Source organism: Mesoplodon mirus, assembly GCF_964341445.2.
Source record: "Mesoplodon mirus genome assembly, chromosome: 9".
Lineage (NCBI taxonomy): Eukaryota > Metazoa > Chordata > Mammalia > Artiodactyla > Ziphiidae > Mesoplodon > Mesoplodon mirus.
In genome coordinates this window covers 115,298,668-115,319,071 of record NC_138985.1, presented here as the reverse complement: position 1 = coordinate 115,319,071, position 20,404 = coordinate 115,298,668, and the positions used below count along the sequence as shown (strand labels likewise).

General features: G+C 45.4%; 2 protein-coding genes across 3 annotated transcripts in view; both read left to right on the top strand.

Annotated features, from left to right (window-relative positions):
• Positions 1-20,404, top strand: part of NCAPG2 (non-SMC condensin II complex subunit G2) — a gene marked incomplete at its 3' end in the record, with an annotated part of 275,587 nt that overhangs the window by 151,008 nt on the left and 104,175 nt on the right. The window lies entirely within an intron of this gene.
• ESYT2 (extended synaptotagmin 2) overlaps positions 1-20,404 on the top strand; it is a 74,104-nt gene that overhangs the window by 20,472 nt on the left and 33,228 nt on the right. For both annotated transcript variants that reach the window (XM_082631716.1, XM_082631717.1), the window contains exons 2-6: positions 6,306-6,347; positions 7,194-7,328; positions 9,669-9,745; positions 13,719-13,791; positions 14,036-14,125. In XM_082631716.1, coding sequence (XP_082487842.1) covers positions 6,306-6,347; positions 7,194-7,328; positions 9,669-9,745; positions 13,719-13,791; positions 14,036-14,125 — 417 coding nt within the window. The remainder of the gene's footprint in view (positions 1-6,305; positions 6,348-7,193; positions 7,329-9,668; positions 9,746-13,718; positions 13,792-14,035; positions 14,126-20,404) is intronic.

Genomic DNA, 20,404 nt, shown 5'->3' with positions numbered 1-20,404 from the left:
ATGCTTCGGGTGAAATAGACAGGCTACCTTCACTTGTATTTCCCAGACGTTGACTACCGTAGTTTAGATCCCTAAAGCAAAGGGATGGGTTAATTGGCACTGCGTGTTTCACCACCACTGGTGGTGGTGGGATTTCAGCAGGACTCCCTGCAGCCGTACTTGGTGTAGTTGCCTCAGACTGAGCAGGGACGGTTGCACAAGTGCCGACTATTAGCAGGGTCTTCAAGGGGAATGCTGCTTAAAGAAAGGCAGTTCTTCTGTTTAGCTTCAGTTCTAAACATTATCCTGTGTTCAGAAGTGGGTGAAATATGATTTAAGTAGAAAATTTTAGCTATGTATAAATTTGTTCCATCTTTTATACTTTAGGGAGGACTTCAGAGCCCTGTGGGTCTGGGCCTCTTCCCTCTAGCTCACGTATTCCCCTGTGATTTTAACAAATTATCCTACAGGTGAGTCTGTTTCCTCATCTGTTAGGTGGGGCATTAACTGTGGACAAGGTTGTGGTGAGGATTAAACAAGACATTGTCTGTAGGTAGGGTTCTGGCGTACAGCCAGCGCTCTGTCTTCTGTATTTGGTTTATTTTTTTCTAAACAACTTTGATAATATCAGTATCATATTAGAATCCAAAATACGCCTTTGTTCTTTTTAAAGAAAAGATTAAAAAAGATTTCTTGGGTAGTGTCAACTCTTAAAAATAATCAAAATTTCAGTACTCATACAATGGTTATTTCTAGTTTGTAAAGATACTATGAATAATAAATATGAAAACTTGTTTCATAATTAGACTTGTAGAGGAGATTTGAGTGGGGTTTTTTTTAATTTTATTTTTTTTAGGTTTTGTTTTTCAGCTGAAAAATTAAGTTTGAAACCGAATGACATGTGTTCATCATTCCTGTATGCCTTAGGAACACATTTTCTATTTTCCCTGTACATCTCTACCTTTCTCTGTGATGTTTTAGCTACTTTAAATTCTGTTTTGTGGAACATAAACAAGTGTTTATGAATATGTATTAGTGAGAAGCAGATTTTCGACTTAGTGAACAGAATTAAAATTTGGTAACAGATTTACTGTCTTCAGTTTTGATATATTCTTTTTCTTTGGCACTTTGAAACCATCCCTTACAAGTTAAAAACCTCAGAATTATTGAATGTCCTGGGATTCTCCACTAAGAGATGGCTTGACTTTCAGAATTCATCTCACATAAACTTTAGTGATGTGAGCCAGTTCACTTGTACTGGAAGCCTACTTGTGCAGATGGTTTCTCTGCCCTCTCCTCTGGTAGTTCCAGAATACGTTTCCTCAAATATTAATCTTACATAATTTCCCTCCTGAAAACTCCAGCATTGACCCGTTGCCAGTAGGAAGAAAATCCACACTCCTTTGCGTGGCACAGAAGGCACTTTAGGCTGGTTTTGACCTGATTTTTCAGCTTCAGCATCTACCATTCCTCCCTTCTCTTAATCCAGGCAGAGTAACTTGCATGCACCATTATTTCTGCTTAGCGTATTCTCTTTGCATGGCAAACCCCAGCTAACCCTTTCAAACCCATCTCACGTACTGTCTTGCTGAGTCTCTCGTGGACTCTTGGGGGCAGCATCAGACCCTCCTCAGCCCGCACTGTTCTTTCTTCCTAGGCTGGTGGTCATACCTCTCCACACCCGTCCACCCGCCAGCATGAGCCTCCCAAGGACAGGACCACGTCCAATTCCGTGTCATGTCCCTGGCTTTGGGCACAGAGCCAGACCCAACTAACTGCTCGAAAAATGGCTTCTTCAGCCTGTTTTTCAAAAAGAACAATCTATACGTTTGCGGTAGATTAAAGCACAGTGACGAAAATGCAGTAACAATCAGAATTCACACCAGGCGAATTGTATTTCTGTCCTGGTGCATGATGGTGAGTAGAGAAGCTCTATTATTACATGTAGGTGACTCGTGGGACTGGTGTGTGTCTTGCCTGAGGTGTGACAGGATGAATAGGAATCTCTGGTGCACTGGCAGACCTAACTTGAGAAATACCCGTGAACTTAGAGAAATCAAATACTGTTAGGGAAGGCGAATATTTCATTTTGGAATATTTTTTACAGGAGTCATTATTGTTTTTGGTCATTAAAGTGTTTGTTTTAACATAGTTGTACTTTACCTTTAAAACTTGATTCAGAAAAAAAAATTTTCAAATCAGATCTGGAGTAGATTACTTATGTTATAAGAGTGTCTTGTTTCTAATTATCATTCTCGCTAATATAATTAAAATGTAGTTTGTGAAAAGTCTATTGTCACATAATTTTAGTCATTTATTGTATAAAGTAGTACTTCTGTGTTAGAAAATTCTTAGTTTTAATCGTAAATTACAATAATAACTAGAAAAGTAGTTTATGCTTCTTACAAGTAATTCAAACATATAGAAATAGAGGAAAATATAAAAGCCTCATTCCCCTCCTTGTATTTTTTTAAAATTAATTAATTAATTTATTTTTGGCTGCATTTGGTCTTCGTTGCTGCGCGCCGGGGCTGCTCTTCGTTGCGGTGCTCGGGCTTCTCATTGCGGTGGCTTCTCTTGTTGCTGAGCACGGGTTCTAGGTGCGTGGGCTCAGTAGTTGTGGCTCGCGGGCTCTAGAGTGCAGAGTCAGTAGTTGTGGCCCACAGGCTTAGTTGCTCCGTGGCATGTGGGATCTTCCCAGACCAGGGCTCAAACCTGTGTCCCCCTGCATTGGCAGGAGGATTCTTAACCACTGCGCCACCAGGGAAGTCCCCTCCTTGTATTCTTGCAAACTTTTTCTGTACATTTATAAACTTGTATAACTTATATAAAAGTATATGTTTATATGCACACATACAAACATAACAGTATTTTTAAGAATATACGGCCTCTATTAATAAATTTTCATTAATTGGAAAGTCTGGCAATGTTTTCTATTACCAAACATAGTAGTTTCTTGTAATGCTTTAATTGAAAGTAGAAGTTCATTTGATGGTATTTGCACACATGAATTTGGTATGACGTGCTGATTGGAAGAGAGAGGGACTAATATGGGCCCAGTTGGTAAATTAAATCACTTGTTTGGTATCAATAGGAATTCTCTGATGCTGGGAAGGTTAGAAAGGAACCACTTAAGTGTGCCAAGGATTTTAAGAGTTGGACTTGGAGGCGGGAGGTGAGGGTCTGCCCCTGCCCGTGGTTGTGTAACCCGAGGCCTGTCTGCGTGGTCGTGGTGGTGGCTGTGAGGACGGCTGGGCATGTTCCCACACAGGAGCAGAGCAGGGCCCCCTCCAGTGGGGCTGCACCTGGCGCTGGGCAGGGCTGGGGGGCTTGACTCCACCTAGGGCTCTTCTCAGGCGCTCGTTTCTGCTACCCTGTCCCTTTCTTCCCCGGGCAACAGTGTTTTAAGTTTTTGTTCATTCTTTATTAAAAATTTTTTAATATCCCCTCCCCCCCCTCCCTGAGATGAAGCCAGTTGTACCTGCCTTTCTCCATTTGTACTTTCACTTAAAAATAAATCCTGGGGGGCTTCCCTGGTGGCGCAGTGGTTGAGAGTCCGCCTGCCGATGCAGGGGACAGGGGATCGTGCCCCGGTCCGGGAGGATCCCACATGCCGCGGAGCGGCTGGGCCCGTGAGCCATGGCCGCTGGGCCTGTGTGTCCAGAGCCTGTGCTCCGCAACGGGAGAGGCCACAGCAGTGAGAGGCCCGCGTACCGCAAAAAAAAAAAAAAAAAAAAAAACGTTAAAAATAAATCCTGGGAGTTATTCCACAGCAAGTATTCAAACAATTCTGGAAATCACTGCTGTGGAGCCCCTCCCCACTCCTGTAGCTGCGCAGCACTTCAGGTGTGGGTGCAGCGTCTGTTCCTCCCCACGTTCCTGGCCGCTTCTGCCACGGGCAGTGGTGTGCACGCATCATCTTTTCTAGAAGAGATTCTCAGAAATGGAATTGCTGGGTCACAGGGTGGTTGGATGCACATGGAATTTTGTCATCACTACTTAATTATTAATTCGTGTTGGTGGATACTAGCTCTTTCCTAGGAAGGAGTTTGAATGTTGAGTGAAACCCGTCTTAAATCGCTCTCTTCTTAGTCTTGGGTGGAACACTGGGTCTGGTAACAGTGTTTTATTGTGAACTGCTATTGTGTTTGCTGAACTTCGCCATCGGCTGTTGCAGGATTTGTGTAACCTCTGGAGTATAGACGAATCGCTATTAAACACAGAATTTTCTACTTCTGGCTGGCACTCAGGACCTCGTACATTTAAGGCATGGAATCGGAGTTTCAGGCTCTGCTGTGATCGGAGTGTGTCCTCCTGAGGGCTCAGCGAGCTCCACGCACTTTCCACATCCCTTAGTAGCAAAGTGGCCAAGAGCATGAGCAGACCAATCTGGTTTTTCATCCCCATTCTGTCACTAGTAGCTACCCCGTTAATATGGGATACTAATAGTTCAAATTTGTAGATTTGTTGTAAGAATTAACTCAGATACTATGTGCGTGACTAGCTTAGCACAGAACCTGCTGCATAGATAGCAATTCATACTCAGTAAATGGTAGTTACTTGTATTATTTACACAAGTATAGTTTGTAGCTTAGTCATGTTGCCCTCATTGATCTTCCAGAAACCTAGTTCAGGGGAGATTTACAGTCTGTCCGTCGGCCGTCCCTCGGCATCTGCCTTCCCTCACCTTCTGCTCCTCTGAACCTTTCAGCTGAAAGGCCTTGAAGAGAGCTCGCCCTCATCAGCCACCTCATGCCACGATCTAATCCTCTTGTGGCCTAGCCCAGCCAGTCTGGTAAGCCCTCCAGTTCTCCCCACCCCCAGCCCCAAATGCCTCCTGCCTTTTGGGGGAAAAGTGCAGTCCAGTTCCCTTCCGGTCGAACCTCTGCAGTGGCATAGCCTCCAGATCTGAGCAAGCTTCGCCAGCAGTCCTTTCCTGAGCCTTTGCTTCTTGAGCGTCATCTTTCTCAACTCTTGAGCCTTTTCTTCATTCTGGAAGGTTGCTATCCATTTGGTTTTGTCCCAGGATGGATTCAAACTAACTTAATTTAGAAAAACTTATTTGTCATGCTAGCCCACCCTCGGGTTCAAGCAAATTAAAAGCTTCACATCCGGGCTTCCCTGGTGGCGCAGTAGTTGAGAGTCCGCCTGCCGATGCAGGGGACACGGGTTCGTGCCCCAGTCTGGGAAGATCCCACATGCCGTGGAGCGGCTGGGCCCGTGAGCCATGGCTGCTGAGCCTGCGCGTCCGGAGCCTGTGCTCCACAACGGGAGAGGCCATAACAGTGAGAGAGGCACGCATACTGCAAAAAAAAAAAAAAAAAAGCTCCACATCCTGCAGCGTAAAGGTGTAGGTCTGCTCAGGCACGTGGACGTGGGGTAGTTGGAACCTGCTGTGGCCTCTCCATGAAGCTGTGTGACCACAACAGACATGATGACGGTGGCCTCTCCAACCTGGACCTGGCTGCTTCCAGCCCCATTCTGTGGTTTGTGCTTAGAGGCCAAGCCTGAGAGTGGAGTTGGTCCTCAAAGAGGCATCTTCTTGGGGACACCCCACCCCACAGTAATATTCCCTGACCAGCTCCTCTCAGCCAGAGGGTGGGGTGGGGCTTGTCTTTTACTGGCTACAGTATCTGTGTTACTTAGGAAGGTAGGTGTGGCAGTTCCAGACCATGTCGCAGTCACCGGTGCAAACCTGCCTGAGATGCATCGTGCATCTGTGCCAGAACTGCAGTTTTCAGGATGTTAGTGTGGCCAGCGTGTCCTTCTTTCTTCAAGGGGTGGGGGAGTACGGAGCACTTCTCAGAGGAGAACTCCCTGCCCAAAACAGCTTTAGCCTTTTTCTGCAGGGGTTCTTTTAACACCAAGTAGGTTTTTTCCTACCTCTGTGCTTATTTTCTCCAGTATACAGGCCCCATCATGGAGAACCATTAGAATTCTAATCCTCATCTGGGAGACGGTGTGGAGAGGAGCTGAACATGGAAGATTTGTGCCGGCTCCTTTGGGCCAGAAGGGGAGGGAAGGGTGGGCTTCTGAAGCTCTGAGCCTAGGTGCTGCAGGCAGGGGCCGTGCTGGTGGCGAAGGAGGAGCTTGAGACTGCGCGCTCCGGGAGCCCCTCGGCCCAGCGGCGAGGTGGGCAAGGGCTACAGAGTGTCCTTAGAGCGTGGAGAGCCAGGGCCGCGCGGTTCTGTGTAGGGCTTCCCAGCGGTGGGCTTAAACAGCATTTTACGAACAGTAGATATACAGGAAGAACACTAAATGGCCTGCGTGGCGTTTTACTTAGAGTTGTCAGGAGATTGTAAGTCGTATGTGTGTTTTTCTCCTAGGTTCATTTTCCAGACACTGAAAGAGCAGAATGGCTAAATAAGGTAAGAGAAGAATACTGAACACCAGATATCAGTGGGAATTAGAGGATGACATGCCATATTTCCATATTTGGGGATTTGGACGCTGACAATATGTGAACGCATTTGGACTTAGCGGGTTGGCTTCTGCTCTCAAAGGAACTCGGTCATAACTGAGACGTTACTTGCCTTTTCTAAACAGTGCAGACTGTTTCTTTGACATGAGGAAGTTAATGATATATTCATAGTTGGATGTTTGGCCCTGTGTCTTCTTTCCTGATCAGCTACTGCTCAGATCTCTTTTATGATAGTCATAAGTGAAATTTTTGGAACATTATTGTGAAGAGGGAAATAACTCCCAAGAAATCTAGTGGTAGATAATAATGTTTTTTTTAAAGGTTATGTTTTTAGGTCATTATACTTTGAAGTAGATCTCTTTTATCTCTATGTTTTATATATCCTTAGAGTTATATAGTAAAAACGAATGTGAATCATGATTACCCAAAAAGTAATCACTAGAAGTTAGTCCATCCTTAAAGAAAACTCATTAATGTTGAGAATGATACAGTTTTAGAAAGTTTTTTAGCAGTGACTTGAAACCACAGGATTTTCTGACCTTTTAGCAATGATTAAATGTGCTGATATGATTAAACAGCATATTTAACTAGAATAACTAATTCCTGCAACATATTGGTTGGTTAATCAATAGTTTACTGTTGTAATACATTTTAAAATTTTAGGTGCGTAGCAAAAAGGACGCCCTCCCCACTTTGCTTTTCAAAAATTCTGGTAAACTATAGGAGCATGATTTTCCATGATGACTTAAGTACTATACCATCTTGTTTAACCTGAACTCTTTCTCCTTTTCAGACTGTAAAACACATGTGGCCTTTCATTTGCCAATTTATAGAGAAGTTATTTCGAGAAACCATAGAGCCGGCTGTGCGGGGAGCACACACCCACCTCAGCACCTTCAGCTTCACGAGGGTTGACGTGGGGCAGCAGGTTTGTTTCTTCTTAAGTGTTCTCACCTGTGCACAACTGAAAGGAGTGGTAAACTACCTGAGACTGTCTCTAGAGAAAGCTGCTTTGCGGAAGGCTGGCAGTGTGTGCGGGTCCTCCCCAGGTCTGCCTCCCATGGGGCCCTCTCCTCCTCTGTTGGGGCCTCGCCTCGTTCGTCCACTGTGGTCTCTCGGCCAGTCCAGGTCCGTCGGAGGTCCCCTCAGCCCCAGAGAGTCTCTGCCCCATGTTCTTCTGTTAGAATTACCTGTGTACAGCTTTCTACCAGCTGTCCTGCTGGAAAGGGAGTTTGATGTGTAAACTCACTAAGGATGATGAGACCGACACCAGCTGGAGGCGCCCGCTCCACCTCAGCGTTTACAGCAGCAGCTCGGGCTCCAGTGCTGGGCTTGCGGTGTGGCGGTAGTGGCACAGGGGAAGGGAAAGGTAGGCTTTGTTGTTGGAATTATGTTATATACAAAGAAAGTCACTAATTCCAACACTGCTAGGAAGCCTCATGACCACCATTAAGGGCAAGTTTCCTTTTTTATGTTTTTAAGTCAGTGTTTACAATAATTAGCAACAGTTGAAGGTAATATTTTGTCTGTTGAGGTGTAATTGACACATAACATAGCATTAGTTTCAAGGTAACATTGTTTTTTTTTGCCTAATAAAAACTCGGAGTTCAGTAGTACTTTTAAACTCACACCCCAGGGCAGAGCCTGACAACCCACTCTCACCACGCACTGTGTCCCGATGTCTGTGCTTCAGCCTGTCGGGGTGTTAGTGAATGTGGCTGAGGACCATCTGACCCCCATCCATGTCACTGCCCCCAGACTCGTTCCCATCCCACACTCCCCAGGCTGTCAGTCACCCTTCCCCATCAAGGCCCATTTTCTGTGGGCAGAGAATGCTCATTCTCTTCCACGGTGCCTCAGGCGTGTGTGTCCTGCCGAGCTATGTCGTGCAGGCCGTTTGCCCGCTTGGCTGTGAGGTCTGCAACACGCTGCAAGTCGGGGTGTGGGCATCCTTTTGTTTGAGCACACCGGGCCAGCACAGGACCACCATGGGTCACTACCTTTAATTTTCCCTTTACCTCAGTCACCTCAAACGATCACGACAGGTGGGAAGACACAGCTACAAGCTAGAATGCACGTGACTGTGAAGGGCGGATGGTGACTGGCTTAGGCCTCGAGAGCCGTGTAAGGTCTGGGAGGCGCGTCCTTCCCCTGCCTGCCCCTCCTCCTCCGGCCCTGCAGTCACTGTCTCCCTCTGGCTGGCGTTTGTGTCTCCCAGAGTCAGGTAAGCTCATGCTTGCGCAGATTCCAGCTGGGTTTGTCTCAGGAAGAATTACATTCCTGTTTCACATGCGCTTCAGTTTGATGCTATGTAAGATCATCATCGGAGGAGACGGCAGGAGTGCAGAGAGTGGTGCGGGTTCAGTCGGCGTCGCCGTGGCTGCAGGGACCTCTTTTGGGCACACAGGGCCCAGGCTGGTTGATTGAAGGGGCAGGAGAGCCCGAGCAGAAAAGCCTGGGACCTGGGACGGTAGGAAGTGCAGACTTAGAGTTCCTCCTGCAGCTGGTTGAGGAATAAGGTTTCAGGACACCCACACTGTCAGAGTGAGCAGTAAGACTCCAGAGGTCCGGTAGTTCTTCAGCTTGAGTTTTTAATGCTCAAATGTCATGTTGAAAACTTTCTTAGGAGGGGTCTCAAATCAATTAACGGGAAGAAGGTTTTGAAATGATGTTGAAATACAGCATTTATTGTAGGTCTGCCTTTTCTTTTTACAGAGTCATTTGATTGTGACCTCGTAGCATGTATTAGGTGTTGAAAACATAGCTAGTATTTTTGATTCACTCAAAAGCCCCATTTGTATTAAAATCTTAAGAAATGGAAAATTATGACATAAAGAAAAAATGAAAGGAAGTTATATTTTAAACAATTAGTAAAGGATGGAGTAGAGGGCAAGGGTCAAAGTCATCTGGAAGAGACAAGGGCCTAAGGCTCCTGGGAAGGAGCGAAGCAGGGTCCTAGCAGAGCTGCGTCTGTGGCCCCTGAGCACCTGCTGTGCCAGGCCGTGCTCCTTGACCCGCATGGTCCTGTGTCCTGTAGCCTCGCTATCGCCCATGTGGAGCTGCCCTCCTGACCGTGGTTTACAGATGAGGGTGCTGAGGGACAGAGGTTTCACAACTTGCTAGAGGTGGAACAGCGAGTACATTGTGAAGCAGAGTTTTCACTCCTGTGGCCTGATGCTGAAGCTCGTTGTCTCAGCTCTGCTATGTCACAGGGCTTGGTTTTTCTTTCACCCTTCCTATGTTTTAAGTAAGCCAGTTCTTGTTTCAGCCCCTCAGGATCAATGGTGTTAAGGTGTATACTGAAAATGTGGACAAAAGGCAAATTATTTTGGACCTTCAGATTAGGTAAGTTTGTATTTATGTCATAATTAATGATGTGTGATGTTACTTAGCTGTACCCATAAGGTGGAGGATATAATGAGCACATTTCTTACCTGCTGTTTGATGGAATTGGACTAACTTCTTGTTGAAGACCTAAATTTATTTACTTTCTGGTTTTAGTTCCTGGCAGCCTAGATAATTGCTATCATTCATAAAACATGTTAAATAAAAGAAAGTAAAGGCAGTACAAGAAAAGAAAACGACAGACCCATATCCCTTGTGAACACTGATGCCACAATCCTCAAGAAAGTGCTAGCAAACTGAATTCAGCAACACAGGAAAAGGATTATATACCGTGACCAAGTGGGATTTATTCCTGGGATGCAAGGATGGTTCAACATAAGAAAAGTGATCAGTGTAATGCCCCACATTAACAGAATGAAGGGGGAAAAAAACCCTGCATGATTATCTCAGTTGATGCAGAAAAAGCATTTGGTGAAATTCAACACACTTTCATGATAAAACACTTAAAAATGAAACAGACAGAAACTACTCCAGCATAATAAAAGGCATATATTCCCAGCAAGCGGCATGCTCAGTGGTGAAAGACACACCTTTTCCTCTTGAGATCAGGAACAAGACAGGGATGCCCGCTTTCACCACTACTGTTCAACATGGTACTGGAAGTTCTTTTAGAGCAATTAGGTATGAAGAAAACGAAGTGAATGGCATACAAGTTGGAAAGGAGAAAGTAAAATTATTTTTGTACACAGGTAATATGATCTATGTAGAAAACCTGAAAGATTCCAGAAAAAAAAGCTTTTAGAACTAGTAAATGAATTTAGCAAAGTAGAAGGATACAAAATCAATGCAAAAAAAAATCTGTTGCATTCTATACCCTAACAACAAGCAATCCAAAAAGGAAATTAAGAAAACAATTTCATTTACAATAGAAACAGAAAGAATAAAATACGTAGAAATTAACTTAACCAAGGAGGTAGGTGGAAGACTTGTACAATGAAAACTACAGAACATTGCTGTAAGAAATTAAAGAAGACATAAATACATAGAGATACATCCCATGTTAGTGGTTTGGAAGACTTAATATTGTTAAAAGTCAACACTAAAAGCAATCTGTAGAAGCAGTGTAATCCATATAATCATATATCTGATAAGGGATTGAGATCCAGAATGTATAAGGAACTCCTACAACTCAACAGCAACAAAAAAACAAATAACCTGATTCAGAAATGAACAAAGGACTTGAAAAGACATTTCTCCAAAGAAGATACACAAGTGGACACAGGCACTTGTGTCCTGTGAAAGGGTGCTCAACATCACTGTTAAACAGGGAGAAGCAAAACCAGACTGCAGTGAGAAACCGCCTCACACCCATTAGGATGGCACCTATCAGAAAACAGATTAATGCGGAAGTGCAGGAATTGGAACCCCTGTGCACTGATGGCGAGAATGTAAAAGGTACAGTTGCTATGGAAACAGAATAGTTGTTCCTCAAAAAATTAAACAATTACTGTATGACCCAGCACTTCCATTTCTGGGTACATACCCAAAAGAATTGAAAACAGGGTCTCAAAGAGGTATTTGTGCACTTGTGTTCATAGCAGCTATATTCCCAATAGCTAAAACATGGAAGCAACCCAGGTGTTCATTGACTGTTGAATGGGTAAGCAAGGTGTGTTATGCACATACAGTGGAGTATCATTCGGCCTTTATAAAGAAGGAAATCCTGCAGTGTGTAGTGTCCATCCTGCTACAACAGGGATGAACCTTGAGGACATTATGCTAAATGAAATAGGATAGTCACGAAAAGACAAATCCTGTCTGATTCCACTCATGTGAGGCCCCCAGAGGAGTCAGATTCACAGAGACAGAAAGTAGGATGAAGGCTGCAGGGGGCTGGGGGAGGCGGGGTCAGAAGTTGTGTAATGGGTATAGAATTTCAGTTTTGCAAGATGCAGAGAGTCTGGAAGTGATGATGGTGGTGATGGTTGCACAATAATCTGAATGTGCTTAATGCCACTGAGCCGTGCACTTAAAAATGGTTGAGATGGTAATTTTATGTATATTTTACCACAATAAAGAATAATTGGGGAAAACATTACTTAGGGATCTGCCAGGTGCCTTGCCTGCATGGTAGAGAGGTTTTCTCTGGCTCTTGTCTTCACTGTTCATGAGCCTTTTTTTCTTTTTCTTTTTTGGTGTCTTATTGACTGCCAAGATTCTGGCTTTCCCTGAGGCCCCGGCCCAGCTGTGTGCAGGCCACTGCTGAGCTGCTGACTGACACACGGCTCCGCAGGGTTTGGTTTGTTGTTTTGGCTAAGGATCATTTTATTTTATCATGTCATCTTTGAGTTTCTAAAGTGTATTAATATAGTAAATGAACAGTCAGTACCCATTACCTTTATTCTAGAAGGGAGCATGGAATGTCGTGATGATGTAATACGGAAAACTCTGCGCCTTTAACATATTTGGAACTACTGCAAACGCCGGTGCCGTCAGTGCGGTAGAAGAGGAAGCCCCGCGTGTGTCTTCGGGTCAGCCGCACCCCGGAGGGGCTGTCCACTAGGCTGAGGATGGGCTTCAGGAGCGTGGGAGCCTTGTTCTCTTGTTCCAGCACCGAGGGAGCACTTCATACACATTCATTAAATAAGCATCGGAATGAATCTGCTACCGGACACCATTTTGAAGATGCAGCCTGGCTTTTGTGGTTTCAGCAGACATGACGGCATACGCAAGTTATGCAGCTCAGATATTTATGTCTCTAAAAAGTCTGCATTCTGCTTTTTCCTGTGTTCCAGATAAGGACCGTAACTAGGTTACTGGCCGTGGAGTTGGGGAAGGAGTAATTGAGAGCTGTGAGGAAATAAATGATCAAGTCTTGGTGTGTGTGGGCGAAAACCTGTCGTTCACCATCTGCCTCTACAAGGGTGAGGCCACCAGCCACTGCAGTTGCTGACCTTCCACACACCCTGAAAGGAGTTCAGGGCAGGGATCAGGAGTGAGGCCCTCTGTGCTCTGGGAAAACTGGCAGAACAGGTCTTCAGATAGATATATTCGGGAGACGATGTTATGAGCCCAATTTCTTGCATCTTCTCATAGCTAGAAAAGCACGGCTATCATTAACTCAGATGTCTGCCCCTCGTGGCTAGCAGCAACTTTCTGCCAAAATGTGTGCTTGACCGTACGTCCTCCCTTCACCAAAAGAACCTACAGGTATTGACTTTTACATCAGGACTGTGAATATTGGAAGACTTTCATCCCAGACGCCTTTTGTCACTATTTTGCTCATGTGCTTAGTCTCTCTCATGGTTATCAAATTGCCCCCCGACGCTCCCACGCAGGAGTGGGAAGTCCTGCTTCCAAGAGTCAAGGGTGGGAGTCAGATCATACGGATCCCACGCAAAACGTAGTGGTCGTGCCATGTTCACAGTAAAGATGGGTGCAAGCCTTACATTCAGCATCAGGCTGTATTCATGTTTGTTTCACATTAATGATCGAAAAGACTTAATTGTTGAGTAAAATTGATACCTCGGATGGATGTTATGTCTTTAACCTTTGACATCAGAGGGCCCTGAGCGCTGCTAGTTTCCTCAGTACGGGGAGCTTGGGCACAGCATTTGTTTGTGGTGAAACATAATCTCAGCATTTTTTATGTTTTAAACAAGCATAGTTGTTTATAAAACAAATGAAAACTACGCTCCATCAAGAGACTGCTCCAGAAGCCACACTTTGAGAAGTGACATTTATACCAAGGCCTCTGGCCAGGCTGCCTGCCTCGCCACCCATGCGGTGGTACTGACTGGTGTCAGTGACCGCTCCAATGTAGGCACTAGAACACTCTGGCACGGCCAGGCTGCAGGTTACAGCTTTGCCTACAGTCTAGTTCTGGTTGCTTTACTATCATTGTATTCAGATTATATATCTTGCAGGTCTGTGGTGATTAAGAGAATGTAATACAGAACTTTTTCTTTGCTAGTTTTGTAGGAAATTGTGAGATTGATTTGGAGATCAAGCGATATTTTTGTAGAGCTGGTGTGCAAAGTATACAGGTAAGGTTTTTTTTAAGTTTCTTAGTCTTAAATTCTCTGTGCTCTATTCAGAAAGAAAATCATGAAGTTTTTATTAACTCAGAATTTCTTTGAAGTTAAGTTTTTGTTTATAGGTTATACTTGAGAGAAACCTGAAGTCAGATGCTCAGGAATCACTGAGAGGATCCTGCATCCTCCTTCTTGTGTCTGTAATGGCCTGTGGAATTGTTTTCTGTTAAAGTTTCGGTTTCCCATTTGAATTTAGATTCATGGTACAATGCGGGTGATCCTGGAACCACTGATTGGAGACATGCCCTTAGTGGGAGCTTTGTCTATCTTCTTCCTTAGGAAGCCAGTAAGTCAACGTTTATTTCATTCTTTTCTCCCCATTCACTGACAAGAATGTGTACCTATCGAAGAACAGACAGAGTGGAGAAAAAGAGCTTAACTCACTTTATTCCCTTTGGTGCATGAATCCTGCGTGCTTTCATCTCTTTGTGCCTTAACAGAGGGCTTCACATCTCTCGATAGACAACTTTTTTCCTCATTATAAAAATAATATGTTTGCTGCAGAAAATTTGAAAGCAGACCTTAGAAAGTATGGGTTGTAACTAACATTCAGCGCCTGTCCCTGAGTATGGTATATATTTACTCATTCAATCCTCATAGCTCTGTAGTTAAATACTAACACTAAATACTTTTGCTGACCAGGACCTGAGAGTCTGATCTGTCCAAGTCACAAAACCAGTAAGTCTGGGATCTGCACCTGGACCTGCCCTGGTCTGGCAGAGTTGCTATCCTCATACTCACCCTAAGTCTCCCTGCAGCCGTCCCCCACCCCGCCATTCCCTGCCTCTCGGGGTGTGTTGAATGAAGCACACAGTATGCTGTGTTTTTAAGAGTCACAAAGATTAATTTTGACTAAATTATATTTTAACACTTGGATAAGCCATGATATTATTATTTCACATTCCATTTTTGCTTATAAGTCGTCAATACTTATTACTCATTATTAGCCACAAAAGTAAGACAACAAACACGTCATCTACCTAGACTCTCCCTCACTGAGACCCTTTCTCCTCGCCGAGGCCCCTCCCCTCACTGAGACTGTCCATCCTCAGCTGGGTGGCTCCGTTCCTACAAGGCTCCTCATCTGGGCTTCTGCAGCCTCTGGCTCCCTGCCTCGGCCCTGTCCTCAGTGGACTTCACCGCTAGGGGTCTTGCCCGGCAGACTGACCCACCAGGGGCCGACTCTCACTCGCAGACGGTCATCTGTCCAGTGCAGTGGTGGTACCACCCCCACCCCTCCGCCATCGTCCCTGCCACCTCCCTCCTCCTCTCTCCCTCCTCTCCCAGAATGCTTCCCTTCCCACGACACGGGCAGCCAGGTTCCCTCCTTGTCCCTGTGCCTCGCAGCACACTTCTTAATCTTTGGAAGCCACAGCCATATCTGTCTCCATACAGTTCAGTGAATGTCTGATGAATGAATGGATCTGTTTCTCAGATACCTCTTCACAGTGTGCCATTTTTGTAACCTGCGATGAGTCCTTTCTGGAGGTGTCATTAACATCATGTGTAGTGTAAAATGGGGGTATTCATTTGAATAATTTGGTTCAAATAACTTAATACAAATTATTGTTGCTGGTTTTTAAAATACAAGTTTATCTAGACCAAACAAGTGGTGCTTTTCTGTGTAAAAACATAAGAAGTAAGTGTCATCACTTTTTGTTACCACTAAAATTATTATTCTCATTTGCTTTTTGTTGCGTAAATAATTGGCTTATTTTGAACGTATCTTAACGACACAAAACATGGTAAAATTCAAAAGCTATTAAGGAACATCTGTGTTAAATTTTAATTTATTAAAATTTTGAGAAATGAAGAAATCTGTAAAAGATTCAAATTTCATGGGTTTTTTTCCCACATACAAGTTGTTGAAAAGACAGTATGTTTAAGAAAATTCCTTCATTAATGAATATAAAAAACAAATCCTTAGCAAGTTGATAAGTATTTTTAGTTTGCAGGGAATTTTTAACAATTTAAGGAAAGTTTTTTATTCAGCTCAGAATGTAACAAAATCCAAATCTTTAAATCTTCCTCAAAACTTTGTAGTATTCTTCATCGGATCTTTCTTAGGTATACTTAGTTTAAAAATAACATTGTAGGGCTTCCCTGGTGGCGCAGTGGTTGAGAGTCCGCTTGCCGATTCAGGGGACACGGGTTCGTGTCCCGGTCTGGGAAGATCCCACATGCCGTGGAGCAGCTGGGCCCGTGAGCCATGGCCACTGAGCCTGCATGTCCGGAGCCTGTGCTCCACAACGGGAGAGGCCACAGTAGTGAGAGGCCCGCGTACTGCAAAAAAAAAAAAAAAAAAAAAAAAAAAAAATAACATTGTAGGGACTTCCCTGGTGGTCCAGTGGTTCGGACTCCATGCTTCCACTGCAGGGGGCCCAGGTTCAGTCCCTGGTCAGGGAACTAGGATCCCACAAGCCGTGCAGCCAAAAAATAAAAAATAAAAAAAATAACATGATAATATTAATTTCCAAATGAAATTTTAGTACTCAGAAAAGCAGGATGAGGCTGTGAAAGGTTGAGGATCACTTGTATCCTTATATGGTGAATTACAGCCACCAAGCACAGGCTTCAGAGAAAAGGGACTTTTTCAGTCGCTTTCATCTGGAAAATGTAAGAGCAGAATTCCCTGCTGGCTGCCAAGTCCTTCCTCACCCCAGTGAAAAACAGAAAGATTTGGGGTTTTGACCATCCAGATGATTTAGAAGCATGGCAACCTTCAGAAGAATATGAAACTTTCGCACGTTTTTTTTGCTCGTTGATTTGTTTAGATTAGTTCTGATAATGTGCTACTTGTTTTTAAAAAAATAACCACAGGTGTCTGCAGTGCTGACCTCATTGAGCACAGTGCGGGCAGGGCGGATGTACTGTCCTCTTATTTCAGGTTAAGTGACAGACGTGAGTCCCACACAACCTCACTTTCCGCTCCTGGTTCTTTCTCTTCTTTGAACTGCGTGCTTTGAACAAATTACCGTCTTCTCCCAGTATCCACAGGGGATTGGTTCCAGGACTCCCACGGACCGAAATCCGTGGGTGCTCAAGTTCCTTATTAAATGGCATAGCATTTGTACATAACCTATGCACATCCTCTCATATCCTTTAAATCATCTCTAGATCACTTATAACACCTAGTACAGTGTAAATTCTGTGTAAATAGTTGAAAGTCCAATGTAAATAGTTGCCCTAGTGCAGCAGATTCAAGCTTTGCTTTTTGGAACTTCTGGAATTTTTTCTTTCCTAATACTTTTGATCCGTGTTTGGTTGAATCTGAGGAGGCGGAACTGGAACCCTCAGGTACGGTGGCCCAACTGTATTTAATTTCTGTAAGCCTCAGTCTCCCCATCGGTAACATGGGGAGTACACTAATACCTCCCTCAAAAGATTAGAGGTGACGATTAAATGTAAAACACTTGGTATAGCACCTGGCACATAGTGAGTCTTCAGATGTTTCAGAAATTAAATATTTTCCTATACGTAGGGTTAGCATTCTGGTGGGGTCCTGACAGCAGAGGCCGAGCACTGGTAAGCACAGAAGCTTGGGTTAAGGTTCTGGTACGAGCCAGGGCGACCTACTCTCTGCCCTTGGACGTGTCCCAGGGAAGTGGTGGCCACCCACTCGTGCTAACTTGACAGTTGTTGGGATTGCCTCTGGCATGCACTCTTAAGAGTGTTTCAGAATCCTTAGGTCATTTTTAGGTTTGTCTCAGGAGTATGGATTAGAGTAGACTGAGTCAGGAGGTCCTTTCTAGAACTTCTCCAGGAGATGGTCTGGGGCTCACTCGGAACGTGTTTACCCTGAAGGGCTCCTCCCAGCTAGCAAAGGACATGCCTGCTGAGTCTTTGATCCACAGGTTGAGTTTCTTCACCTATAAAATGGAAATAACATCTTTCTTTTAGAGTGATTGTGAAAAGAAATCGAATCCTACTAAGTAGGACTCCAGCAATGGAGGTACCTTAAGCAAAGGAAGGGGGAGAGGGGAGGCTTTATTTGAACACAAAACGAGCATGTATCGATGTCTCACGAAACCCATGCAGGGGCTGCGGTTGGGAGTCAGGAACAGGACGGAATGTGGAACGTGGACGCCGTGGCCACTGTCTCTTGTGCCTGGTCTGCCTCAGCTTCGTTCTTCTCTCGCCCTAAGACCAGCCTCCTCTGGTCCTTCAGGCCACAGGCCAGAAACACTGGCTGCCGGTGCCCCCAGGAGCGAGCCTCCTGGTCTTCCCTTGGTCCTTGCCTGCCCTGTTCCAGCTGCATCAGATACAGACCCTTAACCCCGCGACCAGGAGTAGGAAGGTTGCAGCATTTGAACGAGGCCCCCAGAAACCGATTCCTGCAGCCCTGTGTGGGAGGCGGCCATGAGGGGCGAGGCTGGGCTGGGCTGGCAGGTCCGTGGAGCCCACTGGACGACAGAGGCCCAGTCTCAGGCCACACATTAAGCCACTGGGGAGTTGGCGGCTGTTCATCCCGCCAGGTGTTCTCTGCATTTCTTGGAGCTGGGGTTTGATATCTTTCATCATTTTGGAGCGTCTTGCCCCACCACTGTTGTTGTGCTGCTCTTTCAGTGGCCCTGCCCCCTCCCCGTGACTCTGTCTCTGGAGGGTCTTGTGCAGGAGAGAGTGTCGCACCCGCCCCCAGCAATACTGGATCTCTGGTCAAGACATAGAGGGTGAATTCTGTTCCTGTCCTCTGAGTGGCTGTGGGCCCTCGCCTCTCGAAGGCAGGGCTTCTGCCCTTCCTGCAGCAGCTGTGCTCTCCCGGGCCCGCCCTATTTCTGTGGATTTCACAGAGTTTTCTCTGGCTCTCCTGCCCTGGGACAGGCCCTGTCGCCTCAGCTCCCCATGCATCCAGGAGTGACGCTCTTCCCAGTTTTCTACATCCCAAGTGGAAGCTGGAAGTCCTAGGAGCTTTAAGACATAAGAAAAATATTCGTGACCTTTACCACCAGCCCAAATCAGAAAATGCAGAAACTCTGGAGAAGGGCGGAGCCATCAGTCTGTTTTGTTTTGTTTTTAAATATTTATTTTCTTTTTGGCTGCATCCGGTCTTAGTTGCGGCACGCGGGCTCCTTCTTGTGCTGCGCAGATGTCTCTCTAGTTGTGGCGCGCGTGCTCAGTAGTTGTGGCGCACAGGCTTAGTTGCTCTGCTGCATGTGGGATCTTAGTTCCCTGGCCAGGGATCGAACCCGCGTCTCCTGCATTGGAAGACGGATTCTTAACCACTGGACCACCAGGGAAGTCTCCACCAGTCCATTTTTAACAGACTTCCTGTGTAGGACGCCTGGCGTGTCGTCAGTGCTGAAACGAGCAGTGGCTGTTGCCGACTCTCCTGCAACCCGCAGATGGCACGGAGGGCAGAGGGCAGCTGGCTGAGGTTCCCGTGAACACATGCTGCACTGGTGGGGTTCCAGTTGCAACGTGCCCACCTTACTCACTGTTCCTTGGCAGCCCAAAGAGCTGATTTCCTGTCCTTTGGAAGCACGTCTCACTGGTTCTTCAGTTTCCCGAAAGGAGATCCCAGTCATCCAGACTTGGGGGGGGGGCACTAATTTTAGTTGCTTTCCCAAAGCGCTGCCTGGATCTGCCCCTCCCGGTGGCTCCCCGCTGTGCCCCTGCCCTCACACCTGTCCACCTGCTCACACACTCACTCTCGTCCTCCCACACACAGTCACTCACACTCCTCTCCCACCCCCTCAGCTTGGCTCTTATGTCCCCTGGCCTCCCTGTGTTGAGGGACAGGCCAGCTCCCCCTTCAGGGCCTTGAACGTGGAGGCCCTTCCCCTGGGGCCTTCTTTCTTGCATTCAGATCTCTTCTTTTCAAACTCACCTGAGTCTGTCCTTCCATGAATTCTGCTCCTGCCTCCCAGGCATTTTGTTTCTCTGAATTTGGGTAGCATTCAGGTATATCTTATCATTTTGACAAGGGTCCTGTGAGTAGGCCCTCTGTCACCTGAGAGTTTGTAATCTAGTTAGCGAGTCCCTTCCAGGTGACCACCCTTTGGGAGGGCCTTTGAGTGCTTCTTTACTCCTGATTCAGCAGGATGCCCCAGGCTCATGTTAACAGTTTTTGCCCCAGACCTGGAATCAGCCATTTCTTCAAAATCCCCTGTTCCTTTTAGTGGAAAATACGTTTTAGAGATCATAGTCAGGGTGCTATACTGAGTCCTAGGGAGGTTAGTGTTTCAGGACTTTATTAAAAGTTGTTGCTTTTGAGTTTTGCTCTGTCCGAAAGAATCTTGACCCTTCCAGTTCATATTTATAACCACCTACTCCCCAGCTTTGTCACTCCAGCTATATGGGTAATAGAGGTCATGCAATTTCACTTAGCATCTTCTACAGTATAAAGCACAAGCAATTTCATTATGTGCAGTATCCATCTTGACAGGAAAAGCAGTGTTTCCAATCAGTACTTTTTACCTGTCCATATCTGTTTAATAGAATCTCAGCCAACTATATAGGAATTATTCTAAGATAAATACCCACTAGAAAAATGAGCAATAAAATACAGATGTTGAATGAATGAATGGAACATGTCCCACTACTATCAGGAATAGGCAGACTTACA